This window comes from Lissotriton helveticus, chromosome 4_1 (genome assembly GCF_964261635.1).
Source record: "Lissotriton helveticus chromosome 4_1, aLisHel1.1, whole genome shotgun sequence".
Lineage (NCBI taxonomy): Eukaryota > Metazoa > Chordata > Amphibia > Caudata > Salamandridae > Lissotriton > Lissotriton helveticus.
Window position 1 is genome coordinate 1,600,889,110 of NC_136063.1, and position 26,343 is coordinate 1,600,915,452.

Below are 26,343 nucleotides of genomic sequence, written 5' to 3' on the forward strand. Positions count from 1 at the left end.
AGGCCTTAATAAAAACAATATTTCTAAAAAGAGTGAACGGGAACGACCGCATGTAATAGACTCCAGATTCGATCCAGTGTCTCAGTCTAATCTCACTTGTGGCATGTGCTTCCACATCTATTATGCCATGTCACCAGAAGGTATTAAATGACAGCTTATGCATATGTAATGTGTTGCTAAGTTTGTTTAAATGGTCGCCAGTGAATAGTGTCCTTAGAAAATCTGCCAGGACGGGGAATACAATGACAGGCAAAAGATAAGCTGTCCCGGTAGGAGTTCGTTTAAAATGTAATCGACTTTTCTTAATGGCACTCAGATGACCTCCACTTAGTTACCAACTCTGTCTTTCAAATTTTTCTCTTTAAAGAAATAATTTTTATTACATGTTTTTTGCTCAACACTAGGTTTGTACCACTGGAAATAAAGCGTAGCTATTCCATCAGTTCTGTTAGGATGATGGTGGTGTGCAGATTGGTAAATTACTTTCTAGACGGAGATACAAGCAAGAGTACACAGTATTGTGTGAATTAATTATACTGGTAGATACCGTCTCACTTTAGAAAGTCTAAAAAGACATTCCACGTGGCGATTCTTAACCTCATAAAAGGTGATGGTAGATTACTTGCAAAAGGATCAAATCTGCATTGATTATTTTCAAAATGATGCATCAATTCTTTGAACGGTTGCATGAAAGCTGACGCTCGACAATGGGTAAACCAATATCTCAGATGGATCTGGGACCAGACAACATATGGATATATTCACAAGAACGTGTGATAACTACCGCAAGAGTAGCATAACGCAACTTTCAAAATCGCAGTCTATCGCGGGAAAATAACCCCGTGTCAACTTGGACTTCACAACGCGGCGGTAGCATGCGATAAACACTAGATAACGCGTCAAATGTCTGTGTGAAAATCAACGCAACGACGCAAAAATGCAATACGCGAACGCTAAAAAACATGTGATGTGGCCAACCGCAGTACAAAAAGTGGCGAAAACCAGCCACAGGCCTGCAAATCCCACACATCTGGCCGGACAATGCACCATAAAAACTACAGAAACAACACACCAGAAACAAACCAAAGCACGTAGAAACATGGATGCATCCTGACCCAGCGCAGAGGCCAACTCGAACCCCACAACCCCCTCAGACAATCAGCAAGGAATAACGGGGTCGGGGAAGGCCAAGGAGAAGAGGGAGAGGAAGACGGGGTGCAGACGGCAGGAATACAAGACCAGTGTCACGGAGGTGACAAAACACTACCAGCAACTGACCCACAAGCAGACCAACTGGAATGCAGTCAGAGAGGCGAGGAGGCCAATCGAGGAGGCCAATAGGCGCCAGCATGACGTGATAACCTAAACCAGGCACAAACTTGCTGCCAACAGGAAGGCAGCGACGGCGACAGGAGGTGGCAGTCAGGCGCCACAGGAGAAGCTGGAGGAAACCCAGGCCACAGTCATCAGTGTGGAGACGGTGCAAGGATTAGGGAGTATGGACACAGCTCAAGAGGACCTGACACAACATCAACAGGGAGGGCAACGAACAGGTACTGGGGGGACGAGGGGAGATCGGCACAATGGCACACATTCACACGAGGTGTAGCACACTGCACACCCACAATTACCCAGGATCATGTCCCAGATCCCCTTGGCACGCTACAGCACACACACATAGCAAGAACAGCACACCCACACTGACGACAAAGTGGTACAATGCGCATAGCCGACTCTGCAGAAGAGAGGACACAACTGGCTCGGCACATGCACAGAAGCATGCCTACTACATCTGACAGAGCCGGTAACTGTGAAATGGAAATGTACGCGTATGAATGACCTCACATCCGTCATGTAGTACAAATGTACACTGTCCCCCAGAAGAATCCAGCACCTCCCAAACAGTCACAATATACATTGCCATACAGTCTGCATGCAAACCAGCACAATGCGCCAACATACAAGTCAACACAATGTCAACATGCATCTCCCTTTCACATTGCAGAGGGGCACACAGCACCTTCAGCAGAGCACAGAATACAGCACATCTGTGATGCCGGAGAGGACCACCACACCTTTGAGACAAACGCCATACAAAAGCCCATGGATATCCCATGCAACACCCCCCCTCAGGACCCGGCCAGCCAAGCTACTCCGAGGAGAACACTGAGCCTGCAACAGACCACACAGCAGGAAGCACCGGCAAGCACAGCTGGCTCACAACACTTCATCCACCCACAATTGGCACCCCAATGCCATGTGTCAGCACTCCAAAAGGAGGTGGCCCAACAGGTGTGGGTGGGGGCTGAACCCATGGAATGCGAACTAGAACACATACGTAGGTGTCTATCACCCTTCAGGGACCACCCACACCCCACTAAGGAGACCCACACTGCCTTAGAGACACATGCAGATGCACATTCACAGTACAGAACCACGCCCAGGGGCGCTCAAATAGCAGTCACACACCCATGTTGCCTCTGCATATGACGGCCCTTGCCACTCCCCTTACGAATTGAGTGGGTGATGACAAAACTACATTTCCAAGCTCCAACCCGCTGCTTGCGGTGACATGTCTACATTCGATGTACACAGTACAATGTAATGTCGTAGGGCCCAGGGACCTAATGCATACTACAAAACCCCAGGGACACACGCATATATCATGCTGAACTGGCTACGGGCCCATGCGCCCGGACCCTTTACGGGCAGGGTCATATGTACAGTGACGCCTGTGATGGATGTGTGTGGGGTCAGTGTAAGAAATTCCGCATGAAATGTCTGGTGCTGGCAACCACTTGAACATTGGACACCAGTGCAACGGAAACAGAAAACACATGCATAACAGAGTCAACTGCTGAGCAACATGGAGTGAGCCAGAGAAAGTCCAGAGGACAGCCAACATGCAAACAGAAGTGTCCGTGAGTTGCAGTGCACTGCGGTTGGGACACTAGAGATGAGCGCGCTCATGTGAAGAAAAAGTCTCGGATTGTGTCCCTTCGATATTTTCCTGATGCAGATGCAGTGGGGTGCGTTAGACATGCAGCATCTTCTCCATCAACATCTCAGGGCCCCCACACTGTTTGAGGTGACATAGCTGTGCAACCGCTCCAGAGCACAAAACTCAATCAGCAACGGACAATGGCCTGCGGTGCGCTGAGTCACTGTCACCTGGAGTGCTGAGCAGGGTATCAGGCCGATGATGGCATCCACTACAGGTCTGAGCAACTCCGTAAGTCTGTCAGGACCACCGTTTCGACTCTGGCAGATGGCGGTTGGAGGTGGTCCTTGCAGTGGCGGCGTGTGCCTCCTGCGGTAATGGGATGTCCGGGCCAGTTAGGACTGGCTTTGGTGTGTGATCCCTGGTGGGACGCAGTTGGGCCCAGAGGCTGCGTACTGCGCAGGGCCACAGACAAATGGCGTTGATGACCCCAAGGCCAACACTTCAGGACCATCCAATATCTCAGAAGAAGGGGTTTCGAACTGGACCTGCGCAGAGTTAGTGGGCCAGGATGCACTGCGGCCGGCACAGGGACCCAGCCAGGGGACGGTGACATGCGGTGCAATCAGATGGGCCATGCGACCTGAGTGGGTCCTCATCAATGTCCGAGGAGTATGTTGCGGAGGGTTGCGGGGGAGAGTGGAAGGTGTCCTCCAGGGCATGATGCGGAACGTTTGATTTTATCCGGAAGCAGAAAATAGTGGGGTGGAAAGCGCAAGCCTCGTTTTCACCATCAATTCGATATCAGCTACATTAGGATGAAAATTAGCCCCTAGTCCGTAGACTCAGACGCCACCAATGTACGACCAGTGAGTGTCCATGAATGTCAGGGAACAGATTTAGTGGCACCGGTGCTGAGAGGGGATGCAGTTTGCGATGATGCCTGTACATTGATATGAACTCTGCCATTGTTAAATCAAGACTCATTGACCTACTGGACCGCAGTGTAGGCCGGAGGCAGCGGTCAGCACGGGCCATTCACCAAGTGTCGCCGGCATAGGTTGGTGGCCCGACAGGCCTGCGTAGTTCAGGTTCAGTGGCACCAGGTGTTTGTCACCTCCGTGACTGTGACCCGGCTTTCGTCCGGACTCAGCCGCATCTTCCTCTTACTCCTCTCTGTGCGACCAGTGGTATGGACTCTGCCATTCGTGATTTCGCGACTAGGTGCTAGTTGTGAGACCTACTCATCCACGTGTCGCTGGCTGGCATTGAACAGGGTTAGTGGCACAAGGTGTCGCCGACTGGTGTTGAACAGGGTTAGTGGCGCCACGTGTGTCCAGCTGGCGTTGAAAAGTGTTGGTGGCACCACGTGTCGCAAGATGCCCATATGGAACTATGCCTCACTGATCGGGGGAAGGGTGATCTAGCGCTGTGGCCGCAGGCCCGGATTTGGGGTCACTGCCATTCAGGACCCAGGACACAGTTTCACACATGGGTCCTACTGGGCTGAAGAGGACGCCGGTGTAGTATGTAAATGAGGAAGGAGCAATGTGGGCCAGCGTCAGGGGGCCAGCGATGGTCTGAGAGGCTGGCAGGGTCGGGGGCCTCGATCTTGGTGCTTACACAGGCACTTGGTGGGCCCTCCTTGACACATGCCGGTGTTGGCAGGTGATCAGTGTGGCCTGGCTGCACAGGAGCGGGCCTGACGGGTTTGTGGTCCAGCGGGCCGCGGTACGGCAGGCGCACAGGATCGCAGGCAACTCCGCTCACGAGGACAGCGTCTGCCTCGTGGCGGGGTGAGAGGCGCCGCCCTGACTGAGACGTTGGGCTTTCCGAAGTGGACCACGCCCAGGGCAACGTGCCTTTTATTCACACCCCTACGCTGGCCTGGCGCACGCCGGGCCATCCCACTCTCCTCACGCTTACGGGGGGGACATAATAGGGAACATTTCCGTGAGGTCCCCCACTGGCTGTGGTGACATGGTCGCGTCCACTGTCCACTACACTCCATACACCAGAGGTGTATGTCGCCTTGGCTATGGGTGTGTTCTGCATACTGCGGTCTGGGCAGCACATCTTCGCCACTCTCGGCATTGTGTACTTCCCAATCATGGTTCTACTGCATCCTTCACACATGCCTGGTTGCCACCTCTCCCCACATTCGGCTATTGTGTGGCTGAGGTGCCACGCCGTTGATTGCTCATGTTCACAGCTTGCCTAGGTTACCATTGTAAGTTGTTCTGTTGTTTCTGGTGGGCGGGCATGTTGTTGTGCATGTTGGTTGTGATTTTGTGACGTGTGCATTGCCAAAGTTGTAAATTGCATGGTTGTGGAGTTTAGGTTTGTGGGGTGTTAATTTGTAACTTGCCAAGGGGCTGTGCATTTCCCTTGGTGGCATTCTGGGAATGCTGGTTGCTGATGGACTGTCGGAGGATGGAGGAATCATGCACACTGGCTGTATAGTTGGAGGCGACATTGGTGAAGGTCCCACGGTGTTCTGATGTTGCCTGCACATTGATGTGTGACGTGTGCTTCCTGTTGTCGTGATTGTGTGCTGTGTCACCTGGCGGCACAGGTTGGACATGTGTGCTGTGGATTGCCTCCAACACGTGCGTGCTTCCGGCTATGGCGTATGGTTCTTGCTTTGTCTCCAGCGGATCCTGCGCATTGTATTGGACGTATGGGGAATGGGGTGCCAGGGTGATGGTGATGTCCAGGACAGGTTTGGGGGACTTGGATGTGGCTGGCTGTGAGACTCCTCAGACTCTGGCGGGTGATGGTTGGGGTATGTCAGGGGCCAACCGGTGCAGCACAGCCAGCAGCTTGGTGTGGGGTGGGATGTTGGTTGTCCGCTGTGTTGGTGCCGCAGGCATTTTAGGCGATGATGGTCAGGATGCGTAGGATGGTTGTCCCTTTCAGCCTGTAGTGGACAGTGACATTGTCAGATGTTGGGTCTGTGAGGCAGTTGCATTTCCTGGGGGGCTGCTGTCTTTGTCTGCGCTGCCTCTGTGGTGGTCCGGGTGGGGGAGGTGTTCCCGTGGGGGTTGGGGTCCTGGGGTGGTGGCGGTGGGTGTTGTGGCCCTCTTGGGTGTCCGGGCTGCATGATGAGTGGCTACATGGCATCTGTTGCCCTTCCGATAACGCCCTGGGCTTCCTTTTGTGGTGCAGGCTGGCGTCGACTTCACACAAGGTCAGAGCAGGTGTTAATTTCCTGCTGCTAACGCACCTTATTGCCTGTTTTGGGTACTTATCGCCGATCTGGCTGGTCGTTGTGAATGTTGAGGTGTGGTGTTGTCGCGGCATTTTGCACGGGAACAGCTACTCTGCATCTCATTAACGATAGTTGCGGGGGTCCTCTGTGACGATATATCGCGGGTAAACTGGTGCTGTGGGCTGTTATTTATTTATTTATTTTATTTAGTGTATCTTATATAGCGCACGGCTACCCCAACGGGGTGTCCCGGCGCTCATTGTATGTGAGTATAATGATTTACTGGCTCTTGTTGAAGTTTAACAGAATAAGAATGATTTTACAGCTTTTCGGAATGGTAGTTCTTCTTGGATAAATCAAATGGGTTGGGGGAGATTGTTCCAGAGAGTAGTGGCCCCTACTTGAAACGTTCTTCCGCCTGAACGTACCTTTTTGAATTTTGGGATGACAAAAACATTTTTTGAGCTGGAGCGGAGGGGTCTGATGTTGCTATAGGGGCGGAGGGAGGAGGAGAAATATGCAGAGCCCTTACCCCTTACAGCTCGATGGGTCAAAGTCAGGGCCTTAAATTCTGCTCTTTGTTTGATCAGAAGCCAATGGAGACGACGTCCATGAGGGGAGATGTGGTCACGCAAAGAAATGCCACAGACCGAACGGACTGCGGCATTTTGGACCATCTGAAGACGATGGCAGAGGCCAGAGGAGAGTCCGATATAAAGGCCATTGGCATAATCCAAATGGGACGTAATCAATGCCTGAATGATTGTTCTTCTGGTGTTGTTTGGTAAAAAGTTAATACATTTTCTAATCATTCTGATTTTCGAAAAGCATGCAGCCGATACCGTTTGGATTTGTTTATGAAATGAGAGACTGGTATCCCATCTGACTCCAAGATTCTTCACGGATTCTTTGGGTAGGGGGGTGTGTTTAATTCGTGGGGCCACCAAAGATTGGAGTCAAGGGGGGAGGATTGGCGGAAAAAAAGGACCTCAGTTTTACCGGCATTAAGCCGAAGGAAGTTGTCATCCATCCGACTGGCTATATTGTTAAGGCAGTTCTTTAATGGGTCGAAGGTGGACTGAGTAGGGTTATTGTAGGCAAACAATAGCTGGATGTCATCAGCATAAGAGGTAGATTTTATACCTGATTGAGCAATGATCTCAGCTAATGGGGAAAAATAAACATTGAATAAAAGGGGGCTAAGTGAGGAGCCCTGTGGGACTCCCCACTTCAGAGGACGATTAGCCGAGGTGAAGGGAGGGGTAAAAACTGCTTGAGTTCGGTTTTTTAAAAAGGAGGTAAGCCATTCCAGTGCCTTACCTTGAATGCCCTTAGACTGAAGTCGGTCAAGGAGGACTGGGTGGGAGACGGTGTTGAATGCTGCCGACAAGTCGAGCAGCACCAACACCGCTCTAGATCCTTCATCCAGTCTCCATCTTACAGAGTCAGCCATTTCTATTAATGCTGACTCGGTACTATGACCGGTTCTAAACCCATGTTGGGAGTTGTGAAAGGAGCCGTTGGATTCAAGGAAGTCCGCAAGTTGTTGGTGGGCTAGTTTTTCAAGTACCTTAGCAGGTGCAGGTAACAACGAGATAGGCCGATAATTAGATGGTTCATTGGGATCGGCATTGGGCTTTTTAAGAATAGGAACCAGACGGGCATGCTTCCAAGAATCAGGGAAGATACCTGTCCGGAATGAGTCGTTCCAAATCTCGTTAAGAAATGGATTAAGAAGCGGGGCCAGGGATTTGTAATGTTTGGCCGGCCAAGGGTCTGTGGGTGACCCTGACTTACATTTTGATAGTTCTGTCAAAGAACGTTCGAGGGAGATTTCTGCAAAATTAGTAAAGACAGGAGTGGAAACTGAGTTGACAGGGCTATTATCAGTGGACTGTGGAGATTTTTTGTCTAGAGAAGTGTCAGGGGTGAATACTGAATTGACTGGGCTGTTATTAGAGGGCAATGGTTTTTTTTTGTCTGGAAAGGAGGCATAAATGGTAGCAATCTTGGCCTCGAAATAGTCCGAGAGGCGGTCACAGAGAAATTGGGACGCTGGGGATTGTCGTTTAAGGGCCATAGGATCGGTAAAGGCTCTAACAGTGTTAAAGATTTCTCGAGATGAGCCCTGGGCTCGGTTAATTTTCTCCTCCAGATATACTCTCTTATGCTCAATTATCCTTTTTCTATAATCTTTGAGGGCTGATTTGTAAAGTTGTTTACTTTCCAGGGAATATGTTTGTCTCCAACATCTTTCCAAGATTTTACAAGCTGATTTGCATTTACGCAGATCATCAGAGTACCAGGGTGCAGAAGGAGCCGCTCAAAAAGTTTTAATAGGTTTGATAGGAGCAATAATATTGATAGCAGAAGAAATTCTGTTGTTGTAATCATTTAGCCTAGAATCAAGGTCTAAGGTATCTATTGGGGCAGTCGGAGGGAGATGAACTGCTACGCTATCAAGAGTAATCTTGCTCCAGTTACGGCCTTCTGTTTTAGCCGGGAGTCTAGGTCTATCCTGTTGTTGTAGGCAGAAGGAAAAAGGGACAAAGAAATGGTCTGACCAGATCACCAGGTAGGGTTCACTGATAAAGATATCTGTCAGATTTGTGCAAATCAAGTCAAGGATGTGTCCGGCTTTATGGGTAGGGTTGGAGACCAGTTGATTCAAACCGCCGTCAGAGAGGGTGGACAAAAAATTTAAATTGGCTTGATCATGGACATTATCTACATGGAGATTAAAGTCACCAAGCAGGGTGAAGTTCGAATAGCGGGAACAAGCCTGGAGAGCATAGTCCAAAAGTGATGGGAGATGCATAAGTTTGCATTTGGGAGGACGGTAGACCAAAAGGCCTGAACAAGTGATGTTAGCGGCGAGATGGATAGAGAATGGTAATGCCTCAATAGATCCAATTTGGGCAAAGGGGAACGATGAAATGGTCCATTTTGATCAATAAATTATTGCAACCCCTCCACCTGGATTAGGGCTCTGTCTATTAGCACACAGTATGCTGTAATCTGAGGGAATAGCTAGGTTCAGGGTCCCCCAACCAAGTCTCAGTTAAAAAGAGGAGATCCCATTTATCATCTTCCAGGGTATGCGCAATGTCTAAGGATTGTTTGACTAGAGAACGGCAGTTAATTAAGCCCGCTTTAATGTTGATAATGTTGCTAGTGGGAAGGTGTTGGTTAGGTGTCTGAAAGAGGGGGGATTGTTTCAGGAGATTGCAGGCTCTCTTTTCGTCGCTACAGTGGGAGAAGGGATGGGCGTGGGGGTTATCATATAAAGAAATTGCGTACGTAAAATTGCAGAGAGTAGGGTTAAGATCCAGTAATTGTTCCCTGCTGTAAGAAATGAGGTTCAAGGTAGAGCCAGGAGGATAGTCGACTGTCGAGGCCGCGAGATGGTCGCGGACGGGCGCAGACGGGCAGGACTCTGGCACGACTCCGGCACAGATCTGGCGCGTCCGCTGAGCGCGTCCGCTGCGCGGAGACATGGACTTCCCCTTTTATGCGCAACTAGAGCGCGGGGAGTCCCAGCTACACCCAATATGGCCGCCGCAATTCAGTGCCCGGGACCAACTCCACAGCGTCGATACTCGGCAGGGAGTGGCCCAGGGCTGCGGGGAGGAGGGCGGAAGAAGTTAGCGAAGAAAAGCTTATTAATCAAGCAATTTGGGGTAAAGTTGCAATTCAAAGTTAAAATTCGTCGATTTTAAAAGTAGTTACAGTTTTAAACAAATCAAGAGCAAGACAACACAACCTCCCGGCTTCCACCTCAGGAGGGACTCAGGCACACAAGCAATCAGGTGCAAGGTCGAAGGGGGCCCCTTTTAAGCGCAACTAGAGCGCGGGGCGTCCCAGCTACACCCAATATGGCCACCGCAATTCAGTGCCCGGGACCAACTCCACAGCGTCGATACTCGGCTGGGAGTGGCCCAGGGCTGCGGGGAGGAGGGCGGAAGAAGTTAGCGAAGAAAAGCTTATTAATCAAGCAATTTGGGGTAAAGTTGCAATTCAAAGTTAAAATTCGTCGATTTTAAAAGTAGTTACAGTTTTAAACAAATCAAGAGCAAGGCAACACAAGCTGGCTGTTAACACCAGCTTGTAAATCGGGAGGTAAATTTATCACGACTTTACCTGTGATAGAGTGCCGTTAATTCAGCGATAGCTCTTTGTGAATATGCCCCATAGTTTGCCCACTTAGTGCACTTTTGTAATGAAGTGCTATTGATCACCACATGGTGCACTCTTGTAATGAAGTGCTATTGATCACCACATTTCATATTGTAGACGCTCGTTATCAGTGTCCCGTTTTTTGCACTCCCCATGCAAACACCTGCGTTTTGCATGTATTAGAATCAGGAGTTTCTCTGTAATTACCAGTCTCTATGCAGTTTTTACCCAGGTACATTTTGGTCGGTGAAACCTGTCGAAATGTATTGTTGAAGAAAGTCCATTAAATACCAGTTACATGTGGATTTTGGTGCTGTGAACACCTAAATCAACATGTCATTCCCTATTTGCATGTATTAAATAGCGCATTGGTGTAAATTAACATCTAAGAAATTTCCATAATCTGATACCAGTTTTTGAATGTCATTTTATCTGTAATGGAAGATGTGTAGGTTGTGGCAACTCAGTCTATTTTTTGCTGTTCTAGACATTGTTTTAGTCGCTTAGACCTGGAGGAACTTGTCAAAGGTGTCCAATAGGGAGTCAATTGTCCCCATCTCTTTCTTAGCTGCTCCAAGGAAAGGGGGACGCCTTCTAGAAGCAACACTTTCTTCAACATGGGTTACAAAGAGGATGTAGGGCCACAACACAGGGGGAAAACAACCAAAAAGCACAAAAAACAAAGTCCTGCGGCATCTGGGTAAGCCCAGGACTAAAGCAGAACTGAATTGGGCAAACCACGAACAAGCTGGTGGGGCTGGCGCAGAGATGGAGCTTGGAGCTGGATTGGCAGGACTGGAGCTAGAAGGCCTGGGGCATATCTGGGTGTAGCAGGCCTGGAACTGAGGTGAATCTGGCAGAACTGGCGCTAGCTTGCCTGGGACATAGCTGGAGGTGGCAGGCCTGGAACTGCGGTGAATCTGCCAGGACTGGAGCTGGGAAGGAGCAGAGATGGAGCAGGCAGGCCTGGAACTGAGGGGAATCTGGCAGGACTGGGGCTGAGGTGGGGCATAGCTGGAGGTGGTAGGCCTGGACTGAGGTGAATCTCGTAGGACCTGAGCTAGAAAGGCTGGGGCATAGCTGGAGGTGGCAGGGCTAGAACTGAGATGAATCTGGCAGGACTGGAGTGGGGTGGAGCAGAGCCGGAGGTGGCAGGCCTGGAACTGATGTGAATCTGGAAGACCTGGAGCTAGCAGGTATGGGGCATAGCTGGAGGTGGCGGGCCTGGAACTGAGGTGAATCTGGCAGAACTGTAGCTAACAGGCCTGGGCCATAGTTGGAGGTGGCAGGCCTAGAACTGAGGTGAATCTGGCAGGACTGCAGCTGGGGTGGAGCAGAGCCGGAGCAGGCAGGCCTGGAACTGAGGTGAATCTGGCAGGACCTGAGCAAGAAGGCCTGGGGCATAGCTGGAGGTGGCAGACATGGAACTGAGGTGAATCTGGAAGGACTGGAGCTGGGGAGGAGCAGAGACGGAGCAGGCAGGCCTGGAACTGAGGTGAACCTGGCAGGACTGGAGCTAACTGGCCTGGGGCATAGCTGGAGGTGGCAGGCCTGGAACTGAGGCGAATCTGGCAGAACCTGAGCTAACAAGCCTGGGGCACAGTTGGAGGAGGCAGGCCTGGAACTGAGGGGAATCTGGCAGGACCTGAGCGAGAAGGCCTGGGGCATAGCTGGAGGTGGCAGACCTGGAACTGAGGTGAATCTGGAAGGACTGGAGCTAAAAGGCCTGGGGCATAGCTGGAGGTGGCAGGGTGGAACTGAGGTGATCCTGGCAGGACTGGAGCTAGCAGGCCTGGGGCATAGCTGGAGGTGGCAGGCCTGGAACTGAGGTGAATCTGGCAGGACTGGAACTGGGGTGGAGCAGAACCGGAGCAGGCATGCCTGGAACTGAGGTGAATTTGGCAGGACTGGAGCTGGGTAGGAGCAGAGCCGGAGCAGGCAGGCCTGGAACTGAGGTGAATCTGGCAGGACTGGGGCTGAGGTGGGGCATAGCTGGAGGTGGCAGGCCTGGAACTGTGGTGAATCTGGTAGGACCTGAGCTAGAAGGCCTAGGGCATTGCTGGAGGTGGCAGGGCTGGAACTGAGGTGAATTTGGCAGGAGTGGAGCTGGGGAGGAGCAGAGACGGAGCAGGCAGGCCTGGAACTGAGGTGAATCTGGCAGGACTGGGGCTGAGGTGGGGCATAGCTGGAGGTGGCAGGCCTTTAACTGAGGTGAATCTGGTAGGACCTGAGCTAGAAGGCCTGGGGCATTGCTGGAGGTGGCAGGGCTGGAACTGAGGTGAATCTATAAGACAAGGAGCTCGCAGGCCTGGGGCATAGCTGGAGGTGGCAGGCCTGGAACAGAGGTGAACCTGGCAGGCCTGGACCTTGCCGGCCTGGGCCATAGCTGGAGGTGGGAGGTCTGGAACTGAGGTGAATCTGGCAGAACTGGAGCTAACAAGCCTGGGGCACAGTTGGAGGTGGCAGGCCTGGAAGTGAGGTGTATCTGGCAGGATTCGAGCTAGGGTGGAGCAGAGCCGGAGCAGGGAGGCCTGGAACTGAGGTGAATCTGTCAGGCCCTAGCTAGAAGGCCTGGGGCATAGCTGGATGTGGCAGGTCTGGAACTGAGATGAATCTGGCAGGACTGGAGCTAGCTGGCCTGGGGCGCATAGCTGGAGGGGGCATGCCTGGAACTGAGGTGGATCTGGCAGGACTGGAGCTGGGGAGGAGCAGAGCCGGAGCAGGCAGGGCTGGAGTCAAGCAGGAGCTGGAATAGGTTTTGTATAACTGCTAAGTTTCCCAGGCTCATGTGTGATGTGTTGCTCCAATCCAGTGTTTTTCCTTTGAACTCTGGGATTTGTAGTCCTTTTTTATAATGGAATAAACCACCACGATTCCCAGAATTCAAAGATAAAACCTAGTCTTGAGCAGCACATCACGCATGTACGTGGGAAACTTGGCATGGCTGTTTGTGGTATTTACCACACCCAGTAAATATCATTACCAACAATGATGTATGTACTGAGTGTATAAAATGCTGCTTTTCTGAATTTCTCAACTTGGAAATGGGGCTTAACATGGAACAATGGTACTTAACACACTAAATTGTACATGCATTGTTTTGTTTCTGGACCTTTTTCCGGAATAACATTCGGCAGGTGTGCCCTTCTGAAATCTGTCTGGGAAATATTACGAAAATATAATAATTATCACTCTAACCTGCCAATGTTTTTCCTTAACATATTTTGGTAGGTGAAGCATGACAGCATTTACTGGGGACAAGAGCCAAGAAAAAAAAAAACATACAAATGTGGTGCCTTATAAACGAAATCCACATGCTATGCTTCATTTCAAATGGAAACACTTGGAATAAGAGGTAGTTAACAAACGTGTTAAAACCACACCCCAATGGTATTAATCAGGTGTGGCAAATTCCCCACTCACATCAAACTCACTTGTAGTCAAGTGTCTGAATGCCCAGATGCCAATACTAGTTGCCTATATGCTCGGTGTGTAAAACACTTATGTAATAAATTGAAGACTGGAGAAAGAGCAGCCTCTAGCAATATGGCTGTCTCAAAGGGTATGCACCTGTTACAACGCATTCGTTACTCCGCACTACCATTACAACGCGACTTTTATAACGCATACCATTACAACGCATTGCGCTGAGGGGCGCTATAGGATAGGGAATGGTATAATTTACTATCCAACACCTTCCCTAGGGTCCACGGGGACTGGAGTTAGAATAGTAAATTATACTTACCACTATCCAGCACCCCAAAGCGCTATGCGTTGTAATGGTATGCGTTGTAATGGTCGCGTTGTAATGGTAGGTAGTTGTAACGGTATGCGGAGTAACGTCATACATCCGTCTCAAAGCATTAACTTCAGCTACAGTTTATCACAGTACTCTCTGCAAGCTGCTCTGTTTTACTGTGTGATGGGCGGATCTGGGAAATAAATGTCGGAATTTGTAAACAATCTGAAGACTAAAGTTAGCCGCTATGGGGCCGGTTTACAAGCCTCTTGCGCCACTTTGCGTCACTTTTAACATGGGAAAAGTGACGCAAAAGTGGCGCAAGGGGCTTGTAAATCTGCCCATATGTTTTTAGAACCTGACTACTGACAATTGTAGCTGTCTGCTGGCAGTGCTAATAAATTCCAAACTACCAAGCCACAGCATATTGCCAATGTTCACATCCTTCTGTAGAATATATTATTATGGTGCAGTTAAAGTGGTTACAGTTTCTTTCAGTTTCTCAATTTTAAATCCAAGTAATAATGGTGCCACCCTGTGTCTATTTTGTTTATTATTGGCCAGTCAGACATTCTAGCTTTGCCAAATGCTGATCATAGTTATGCTGTATTGCATTGTAGTTTTACTTTTTAGTTCTCTGTACCCCTGATAAAGTGCTGAAGCACATATGCAGACAAGTAGCACGCTACTCTGTGGAGTGCTTCGGAAGGTGATAACTGTTATTTGATGTTAGCATTAACGCTTTTTAAAAATCTATAATGTTTTTGAAAAGTGTATGCCGTACCTGCTTGTTCTGTCAGTTTGTTTTGTTTATACAAAAAAAATATTTAAGTCATTAGAGCTTTACGTTTTTTTGTACATACAGAGAAACTCCATTGGCCTAAAAAAGAGCTCTCCAGGAAGTCAGTCCTGAATCCAGAAGATGACCTCTCCCTCAGCCTTGAAAGACATCTCCATCTACTGTCCTCTTCTGGAGTCCTCAAGGACATTTTCACTACAGGAAGCAGCAGCGACAATGTGTTCTTACAGAGCAAAGAGGAGAAAAAGCATCACAGCCAAAAGCAGACGCCATGCAGTCACCACAAACGGCAGAGAAAGTCCAGCAAGGTTTCCTCAAAAGAGCGCCGCAAATTTAAAGCACCTTCACTCCTGTTGAGCAGCAGCTGGTATTGCAACAGCAAGCCGACTCCTCTTTATATCACGAGCCCAGTGACCACGTTTTGCCCTAGCATTGTCATTACAGGCAGCAGGATGGGGCTGTCAGCCAGAACTAAAACAAAGGCCAAAAGACATTATTTATTTAGGCTGCCGAAGCCAAGCCCCCCTCCACCCTTAAAAAGCCAGGCAAAAGAAGCAAAAGTTTGCATACTAACAGCCATTAGGCCTTCAAACCTGGAGATAGAGAAAGCTAAATTCTTTAAATCAGAGTTCACCTATAACCCCGTGTTTGTGTATTCAAATCCTGCAGTTCCAAGTGTGCTGGCGAAATACAGCAGGGCCTCTGACAGATATCTCAAACAGGTATGTATGGCATGTTTGTAACATACACATATTTACATTGTATTGGGGGTCTGATTTAGGATGTTTACATTGCTGATGACACCTAACTACTGACTTAATAGGTAAGTTGTATAATGCTAGAGTCACATTGGACCCGATTCACAAAGGGTCTCCGCAATTGTGGCTGAGGCCCCACAGTAGTGGTGGGACGACCGTACTGCAGTTACCTATTGCAGGGCCACCGCCTCTAGCACAGGCCTACCCTGCGCGACTGCAGAGCCTCCGCTACGAGTGGGGAGGCCCTTTGCGAATGGGGCCCTTAGTGAGCAGTGAAATATACCAGCAGTATGTAGCTCATACTGACGGATTCTGTGTGTTCCTTTATTTATTTTCAGAGCATTTTAAATTGCAGCATGTAAACCTGCATATGCTTTTGTGTAGTGGTCTTGAGAACACAGCCATGTGGAGCAGCAGACACTTGCACGCAGTTGGGATGCAGTTCCTTTTAGCAAAATAGTGGGGAAGCCCGCCCTGTAGTATATTAAGTTTCGAGGCAAAAGCATCTTATATCCAACGCGTCCCTGGATAGGTGGTGCTTTGGAGGGATTTCAGACCTGGGTCCAGATTATTCCAGAGTGGCGTCTTGATGGCAGTCAGTGTTCTGCCATTGTGAATCTTCTGGCAGCTTGAATGAAGGTTTCTAATAGGAATATAGATAGATGATAGGTTTTCTAGGCATGTTGGGCCTTGCTACGGAGGGTTTGGAGTAATTAAAATTACATTCTGGGCTCTTTCAACGGAGTTCCTTGAGGGCTGTGATGTTCTGATGATCTGTTGGATTTAAACACATAGGAATGTCTAGGATTTAGATTTAGTAAATTACAATAATCAATGCTAAATAAGTAATCAAGCCTAGGACAATCAGCAATTATGAATGCTCAATATAGTGCTTTATGTTGAGCAATAATTTGGTGGGGCTTTGGCTGCTACATTGCTCTGGGGGTAACAGGTTGTTCAGGGTCCAGTATCAGAATTCAGATTTAGATTGATTAAAACAAAGATAGTTTTTCTTTATCCCTCATTCCACGAAGAAAATGTTTCAGTCATGTTGATATGTTACCCTGATTCCTGTTGTCATCTTCCAGTAGAATTTTGTGTGGTGTCGATGAACAAGGTGAGCTAGAAATCACATGTATACATTGAGCATCAGCACTGACAGTGTGAACCGTGTCAGGACCTAGAAAATGATCTTTGTTGTTTTTGTGTGCTTCACCAATTCTGATCGGTAAAAAGGGGGTGGTGATGGACGGAGCATCTGAACCAATCAAACACTCACACCCAGTCAACAGATCTGGGTTTAATCCATTAACGTTCTTTAGCCCACTCTGCCACCCCAGCTCAGACATGGCCATATGCAAATCAGTCTGACCCTGTGCCTCATGGGAACAGTCCACCACCCCCATTTGTACCAATTCTGATGGCAGAACATCAGTCATATGGGAAATAGTTTATTCACACAGGCACTGCTCCAGACATCATAAACGCAGCCATTTCAGGAATGCATAGTCCTCACCATATAGGAGATGGCAGACAAGCCCAGAAGAATGAGGCTGTGGGCAGGACACGCTCAAGTTTATGAGCAGGTTTTACAGTACAATGGCTAGTGCAGAATCAAATACACGCTTAGGTCTTTGGTCGCACTGCTGGTAATGGAGGATGCTGTGGTCTTCTGTAAAATATTGCAGTATGCGGGTATCTCCCTTTCAGAGATATCTCATGGGACGAGAAGTTTAGCAATTGGAGGTAATAGGCTTGGGTTCTGCAATCCCCCAGTGTTATTTTTCAAGAGCCTGTTGAAAACTACATATATAGGAATTCGGGACCTTTATTGAGGTATGAAGACATTGAGTAATGCAATGTGAAAAATGTCAAAGTAGATTGCTTGATCCATGTAGCCAACAAGGTAACACTGTGTGGCTTGATGCTTTGTGTCATTGTTGGTTGCTCAGCACATTGCAGTTGGTAAAATGAGATGTTTGATTGTGGGTATTTGCAGACAAGGGTTTAGTTTTAGGTTAAGTGATGTTTTCGCTGATGGTCGAGGCGTTGTTTGTGAAGATGATAATCAAGTCTACATGGTGCTTGTCAGATACCAGGCAATGTTCGTTAACAACTCTAGCTTTGTCATCTCGTCGGTAATCTTGCACAGCCCTTTAGTCTGATTTGTTTCTATTAAGAATCTGTTGGCAAATACACAATTCTTGGATTCTTCTCCTTGGTTGAACATGTAGCTCATTCAGTCCAACGTACTTGGTTTTCTACCAGGAGCCTTTTAGCTACTGTTCCCTTCTCCTCAGATTGCAAATTCAGTATTTAATCCTTTGCTACCAACCTTTAAACGGTTCACGTGTTTCGTCTTTCATAGCAGAACAACAAGGTGCTAATGTTATTGTTGCATAAATAGAAGACGGGCAATATTTTGGAGTGCTTTACTAGCTAAGCTAGAGATACATAAGCTTTGTTCCACCAAACAAGCCTGACCCCAGCTTGTTGAGATTCACTTCTACAAACGTGCTTTCACGGACCTTCCGTGGCAAGATCTTAGAAATCCAAGCTATTTCTCAGTGCAGGAGATTGCTATCATTAATATTTTATTTCACATAAGCCATATCGTCAGTTAAGTAATATTTCTTAGCCTGATAAGTTAGTCAGATAATGTTGACAATTAGACCGACGGTGTAAAAAGTAATGAACTACTATAGGCAGCAAACATGTATGTAATTTGTGTAAAACAATCGGCAGTCAGAGCAACCTAAAGAGGAACACATTAAGAGGGTATTGCTGAATTTAATACTGAATTCATGAAATACATTTCTATTAGTTTCTGTGATATAAGGGCATGGGATACATTTTGGATCTGATATATATATCCTTCTTGAACCTATGAGCTAGTACTGTCAGAGCTAGTGTGCAATTCAGCCATTTTCAAGTAGAATTTGTGTCAGCATGACTAGATGTACCACGTGGTCATTCATCAGGTTTTATGACAGACTCTTTAGTAGGATATACATTGTCCACTACTTAATAGGAGACCATGTATATATTGTTCTATGATTTATTGTGTAACAATTTTATACTGATACTTCAGACATTTTAGATATTTTGTATGTTTTGAACATTTTAAATATTTGAATGGTTTTGAACATTTTAAATATTTATGATTACATGAATATTTATGGTGTATTTTACACTCATGTACTACTAAATACAGGCTGTACATCATAGAGTTCATCACACAAGCTCATAGTGTAACTTCTATGTCTATTGCGCTTTCCACGTACGTTGATTGCACTGTCACTTTAAAAACTAAAAAATGCTTCTGAAACGCGTCATGTGATAAAGGCCTCGGAGGGGGCTGAAATGCGTAATGGCGGTGGTGCGGGCGTTCTCTCAATAAACCCGTTATCTGCATTATATCTGGGTCTGCCTTCTCGTCTCTTTATGCTGTTGACCTGAAGTGTTACGGATCTATTATCGAGTTGCTTCCTCAACATTGGCAGACCCCTCCCTCATTCTGGGCAGACGGCAAGAAGCATTTTCTCCGGTGGCCATCGGAGGAGTTTTGGCAATTTCTCCATGAAGGAGCAGCCGGCAAGCCCCCGGACACTGGAAAAGCCCAGCCTTCGGCGGTGTGATGCGCAGCGAGTGTCGGAGGACGCAAGCAGTGTGTGGTTGAGCATACGGAGGTAAGGGCCTGCCTACGGACCGGTGAGGGAGTGTGCAGCAGGGACGGATGTAGGCACTGACCTTCAAACGGGAAACGTCGTGTTCGAGGCATATGAGCTGCAGATTGTACATTTAGCAATAGATCGCCACCTGGTGTTGGGCTCGGATGATTGCAGGTTGTTGTTGTCTTCTTGGAAGAAGTCTTTGTAGTCACGAGATAGGTGACTCCTCCCTTGGACAATACTGCGCATGGTCATCGACTCCATCCTCAGATTTTTTTTTCCGCCACTGGGTTCGGATGAAAATTTTCCGCTCCGGCTAGAAAAGACTTTTTCGGCATTTTCGAAGCGTAAAACTTTAGACAAACAACGTTCGACATCGAAGACACTTTTCGACATCACCAGCTACATCCCGGTGCATCGACGCGGGCTGTTGGGCCCATCGGCGCTGTACGGTCTACGCCTCATGGAAAGAACTCCATTCAAGAGATGCCAGGTATGTCGAGCAAAATTCCCTCATAGCGACCATCACAAGGTTTGCAACCTCTGTCTCTCGCCAGAACACGACGAGTCGACCTGCACAGCCTGTGCCTCCTTCTGATCGAAAAAGACCATTCGGGATCGGAGGGCCCGTCGACACGAGATGAGGAGATCAGCGCCAGCACCGGAGGTCATCTTTGAGGAGGAGATCGTCGAACAGAACGTCTCCGAGGAAGAGAACCCACTCGAAGATATCTCCGAGGACGAGGCTCCAATCGTCGCCGAGGAAGACTCGCCTGATCTCCAGATCATATCGGGAGCAGAGGACTCGGACGACTCGATTCCATCTCGACAACCCGTGAGTACCTCTGCCCCTGCACCACACACACTGCCCAAACCAAAGGCAACGGTCAGCACTCCGCCCATGGGGCCCAGTCGAGACCGAAATCTACCCGTAACGCCCCGCCTTCCGGCTCGGCTCCGAGGAAAAAGACAACGCCTTCCGGTGCCTCGGCACCGAAAAAACAACATATGCCAATTCCACCTCCTCCATTGGCACCGAAACATCCTTCCACACCGAAGGACTCTTCGGCACCGAAGCCAACACACCCTTTGGCGCCCAAAGACTCTTCGGCACCTAAACAGGCATCGGTGCCGAAACCACAACTAGTACCGGAACCGAAAGCTTCAACTCCGGAACCATCCGGCTCCAAAAACAAAGACGGGAAGATACACTCCGGCGCAACAGGACCAACAAAACCTGTCTCCACGCCGAAATCTTCGATAACGGTACCAAAGACCACAAGGCCTGATACATACAAGCCTAAAGAACCTTCGGCACCGAAGAAATTGCCACAGGACTCAATAACTCCTCCTAAGGCAAAAAACACGAAAGAACCACTATCAACACCGAAGAAATCGGCGCCGAAGAGGATTATACAAGCGGAAGAACTATTTAGACCAGATCCAAAGCATAAAAAGGTCTATATCAATCCAAAAACTGGACATGTGCTAGCAATTCCACACAAAAAGAGACCAGCAGACACACCACTTCCAACTGTGGATCCTGCCAAAAAGGATTGTGCCACATCTCCAATGCACCCTTCCTCTCCTTTACCTTCTTCCTCTCCTATCACTCCATATATTGAGCCTATAACTTCTCCTGCTCAATCTCCTGCATCATCACATCACACTGATGAAGAGTATGATTTAGGTGGGGGGGATGATGTACCAGATACACATACGTATCCCTTAGATGAGGATGAAGATGTCAACCCAGATTATACCAAGGAGGATGATGCATATAATTTCCAACCAAATAATGCACCAGACATACCTGATCCTCAGTATTACCCAACAAAACTTTCCCTCCAGAGGATAGTATTGGGTTCAATCACCTACTAAACAGAGCTGCACTGTACCACGGAGTTCCAATGCATTCTGACGCCATTGAGGAGGATTTTCTATTAGACACATTTGAGCAGTCACAGAGAGCTACTCAAATACTATCTATGATCAAGGGGGTCATTAAACATGCCCCAGATATTTTTAAAGACCCAGTAAGGTGTAGGGTACTAAACCCAAGAATAGAGAAAAAGTATAGGCCAGCACCATCAGATCCTATCTACATTAAGGGACACCTACCATTGGACTCTTTAGTAATGTCAAATGCATGCAAAAGAGCAAAGTCCCAGACTTCTGGGGACCCCCCCCCCTGACAAAGAATCAAAAATCATTGATGTGTCAGAGAAACGGATTGCTGCACAAGCAACAAACATATGGCGCATAGCAAACACATAAGCCTTACTCTCACGCTACAATAGGGCTCACTACGACCAACTAGAAAAGTTAATGGACCATCTGCCAGATCAATACACAGATCACGCAGCTGAGCTCTTACAGGAAGGTAAACTAATATCAAATGCCTCCATTAAATGCGCACTAGATGTAGCTGACACAGCATCTAGGGCAGTTAACACCAGTGTTATCCTCAGACGTCATGCATGGCTACGCATTTTCGGTTTTAAACCAGAGGTGCAAACTACCATCCTCAACCAGCCCTTCAATCAGAACCAGTTGTTCGGGCCAGAGGTAGATAATACACTAGAAAAAATAAAAAAGGACACCGACACTGCTAAGTCTATGGGTGCATTACAATCTACCCAGACTAGAGGTTCCTTTCGTCGCTCCTCTTATAGAGGAGGCTCCTAGCAGATCGGCGCAGATAACACCTCATCTTTTAAGACACACACACAAACCCCCTCTAATAAAGGTTACTATAGAGGAGGGTACAGAGGCAACAACAATAAGGGAAGAGGTAGAGGTAACAACAACAACCGTTCCTCTTCCACTCCCAAACAGTGACTTCCCTCTGCCTCCCTTACAACATTCCACACCAGTAGGGGGCAGATCATCACAGTTCCTACCTGTCTGGAACTCCATCACAACAGACAGGTGGGTAAGGCAAATTATCCAACATGGCTACTGCCTAGAACTCACAGCAACCCCCCCAAACATACCACCCAGGCAGCGTCCAATGTCCACAGAACACATAACACTGCTTCAACAGGAAGTTCTAGCACTTCTACAGAAAGATGCTATTCAAGAGGTCCCCTTACAGGAACAAGGAACAGGAGTCTACTCCCTGTATTTCCTAATACCCAAAAAGGACGGGACATTAAGACCGATCCTCGACCTCAGGCCCTTAAACCACTACATTCAATCAGATCATTTTCACATGATCACTTTACAACAAGTACTCCCATTACTACAACAGGGAGACTTTCTCACAACACTAGACCTAAAGGACGCCTATTTTCATATTCCTATACATCCTGCGCACAGGAAGTATCTAAGATTTGTCATACAAGGACAACACTATCAGTTCAAAGTCCTTCCATTCGGGGTCACAACAGCACCACGAGTGTTTACAAAGTGTTTAGCAGTAGTTGCAGCACATCTCAGGAGACAACAAATACATGTCTTCCCTTACCTCGACGACTGGCTCATGAAAGCAAGATCGTTCAACCAGTGTGTACAACACACAACACAAACGATTCAAACATTGCACGACTTAGGGTTTACGATAAACTACACCAAGTCGCACCTAGAGCCTTCGCACGTTCACCAATATCTAGGAGCTACCATAGACACATCCTTAGCTCTAGCCTATCCCAGTCAAGCCAGGATTCAAAGCATTCAGAGCTTGGTCTCCCTTTTTCAATGCCAACACTCTCTTTAGGCCAGAGTGTTCATTAAACTAATAGGCATGATGGCATCTTGCATCTTCATAGTTCCTCATGCAAGGCTGCAAATGCGCCCACTACAAGAATGTCTAGCACAACAGTGGAATCAGGCTCAAGTTCAGCTCACAGACCTGGTGTTGATGGACAGCCGTACATATCGCTCTCTGCAATGGTGGAACACCAAAAACTTGACAAAGGGACGGCCGTTCCTAGAACCTGTTCCACAAATAGTGCTGACAACAGATGCATCCCTCACAGGATGGGGAGCCCATCTACTGCACTATACCACTCAAGGCCAATGGAACAGCCATCAGAAACTGCTCCACATCAATCATTTAGAGCTGCTAGCGATTTACCTAGCACTCAAAACTTTTCAACTACAAGTACAAAACAAAGCTGTTCTAATCCGGACGGACAATATGACAGCTATGTATTACATACAAAAACAGAGGGGGACACACTCTCTGCAACTGTCCCAGCTTGCACAGAACATTTGGAGATGGGCCATCCCTCAAAACATACACCTGACTGTAGAACACCTTCCAGGAATTCACAATCAGATAGCAGACCTGTTGAGTCGTCAATCACAACAGATTCACGAATGGGAGTTGCACCCACAAGTTCTACAACCATTCTTCCAAATGTGAGGGCACCCACACATAGATCTGTTTGCCACCCACGAAAACACAAAATGCCCAACCTTCGCCGCCAGGTTTCCACACCCGCGGTCGGAGGGGAATGCAATATGGATGAATTGGTCAGGCAGATTTGCGTACGCTTTTCCGCCTCTCCCACTCATTCCACTAGTAGTACGCAAGCTCAGACAACAGTCCCTCAAACTGATACTAGTGGCCCCCACATGGGCACGCCAGCCGTGGTTCACCACACTACTAGATCTCTCACTGGTTCCACATCAGAAATTACGGCTCACACCATCCCTGTTAATACAGAACCATGGAGAAATAAGGCACCCAGAACCAAGCCAGCTGAATTTAGCGATCTGGCTCCTGAGGTCTTAGAGCTTGGCTACTTAAATTTACCACCAGAATGTATGAACATAATTAAAGAAGCTAGAAGACCCACCACTAGAGCATGTTATGCTGCTAAGTTGAAAAGATTTGCAATATATTGTAACAACAATAATATTGATCCATTGAATGTTTCCATCCAAAATATTATTTGTTACCTTCTACACCTACAAAGGTCCAACTTGGCTTATGCTTCCATACGACTGCATCTAGCAGCAATTGCAGCCTATTTACAAAATAGACAGCACCTATCTCTCTTTAGTGTACCTGCGATAAAAGCATTTATGGAAGGATTAAAACGAATAATCCCACCTAGGTTACCACCTGCACCAGTATGAAACCTGAACATTGTACTTACAAGACTCATGGGACCCCCGTTTGAGCCTTTACAACAAGTGTGAATTGCAATTCCTAACATGGAAAACTGCCTTCCTTGTTGCCATCACTTCTCTCAGAAGAGTTAGTGAAATACAAGCATTCACAATAGAAGAACCATTTTTTCAGATACACCCTAACAAAGTGGTTCTTAGACCTAATCCAAAATTCCTGCCAAAGGTGATTACTCCTTTTCACCTTAACCAATCAGTAGAGTTACCAGTGTTTTTCCAAAAACCAGACTCTGTTGCAGAAAGGGCTCTACACACCCTAGATGTTAGAAGAGCTCTTTTATACTACACAGACAAGACTTCAGAAAGACAAAACAACTATTTGTATCTTTCTGTTCCCCACACAAAGGCAATCCCATATCTAAAGGAGGAATTGCCAGATGGATTGTAAAGTGTATTCAAATATGCTATCAAAAAGCAAAACGTACACTAACAGTTCCTCCTAGAGCGCACTCCACTCGCAAACTAGGAGCCTCTATGGCTTTCTTAGGAAACATACCACTAGAGGACATATGTAAGGCAGCAACATGGTCTACCATACACACCTTCACTAAACACTATTGTGTTGACGTGCAAGCCAAGCAGCAAGCTGCAGTAGGCCAAGCTGTCCTTAAAACACTATTTCAGTATGCTGCAACGGATACAAGCGACCACTGCTAAGGGAGACACTGCTGCACAATCGTTGCTAAATGTACAATCTGCAGCTCATATGCCTCGAACGGAATATGCTACTTACCAGTATGCATCTGTTCTTGGCATGTAGAGCTGCAGAGTTGTACATGCCCTCCCGCCTCTCCGGGACTTGTATCCGTTCCAGTACTCATCTTAATTAGATGCACACGCATGGACATCCTTTCTCTTTACTTCTACTAACTCCATCATTTCCCATCATGGCGAAAAACAATCTGAGGATGGAGTCGATGACCATGCGCAATATTGTCCAAGGGAGGAGTCACCTATCTCGTGACTACAAAGACTTCTTCCAAGAAGACAACAACAACCTGCAATCATCCGAGCCCAACACCAAATGTACAACTCTGCAGCTCTACATGCCAAGAACAGATGCATACTGGTAAGTAGCATATTCCTTACAACGCGGTGGTTACATCGCGATGCCATTACAACGCGGTTTTTAGAAGGCAAGTCGTTACAACGACTTGCGCTGGATGGCGCTCTAGGACAAGGAATAGTATAATTTACTATCCAACACCTTCCCTACTGTAAGGAGACTGGAGTTGGAATAGTAAATTATACTACTCCTAACTCCAGCGCCCTCCAACGCAAGTCGTTGTAACGACTTGCGTTGTAAAAACCGCGATGTATTGGCATGCGATGTATTAGCATGCGTTGTAATGTCATACAACCCTTCAAACACCCTCCCAGGGCAAGGAGAGTGTACCATTGCAGCACCATGTCCGCAGACGTGATTCCGAGCAGAGAAGCGGCGGCTGATGATGTATTTAATGATTCACCGAGTGAGGTGAATGTAATTCCAGCGCTCAGCAGCACAGCGCAACCAACTACTAACAATATCAAAGAGCTATTTAAAAGACTGGAAAAGTGTTACAAGTCTGAACAGGCTAAATGGTGGGAAAGTAAATCCTTGACCAGGTACCTGGAGGTGGGAAGGATACCGAGGGGGCTGAGAATCATGCTCGCCCCCAGTTACGAGAATCCTGATCCCCGGATGCTAACTGAATGGGCGGATTGTAACCTTGATTCCTCCCGAAGACTGGTCACAATTTTGATCAAATATGCTGAGAGTGATTGGGCAGCCTTACAATTAAAGATTGATGAACTGAATGAGGAGATTGGGAAGCTGGAAGAAATTATTCATCTTTTGCAAAGGGATGAAGAAGTGATAAAAAGACGTAAGGACTACAAGTTTCAGAGAGACAAGGTGGATTACGAG

General features: G+C 47.7%; 1 protein-coding gene across 1 annotated transcript in view; it reads left to right on the forward strand.

The window, feature by feature from the left end:
* Positions 1-26,343, forward strand: part of MATCAP2 (microtubule associated tyrosine carboxypeptidase 2) — a 334,412-nt gene that overhangs the window by 68,960 nt on the left and 239,109 nt on the right. The window contains exon 2 of the mRNA XM_078688222.1: positions 14,933-15,588. Within this exon, the coding sequence (XP_078544348.1) occupies positions 14,933-15,588 (656 nt within the window). The remainder of the gene's footprint in view (positions 1-14,932; positions 15,589-26,343) is intronic.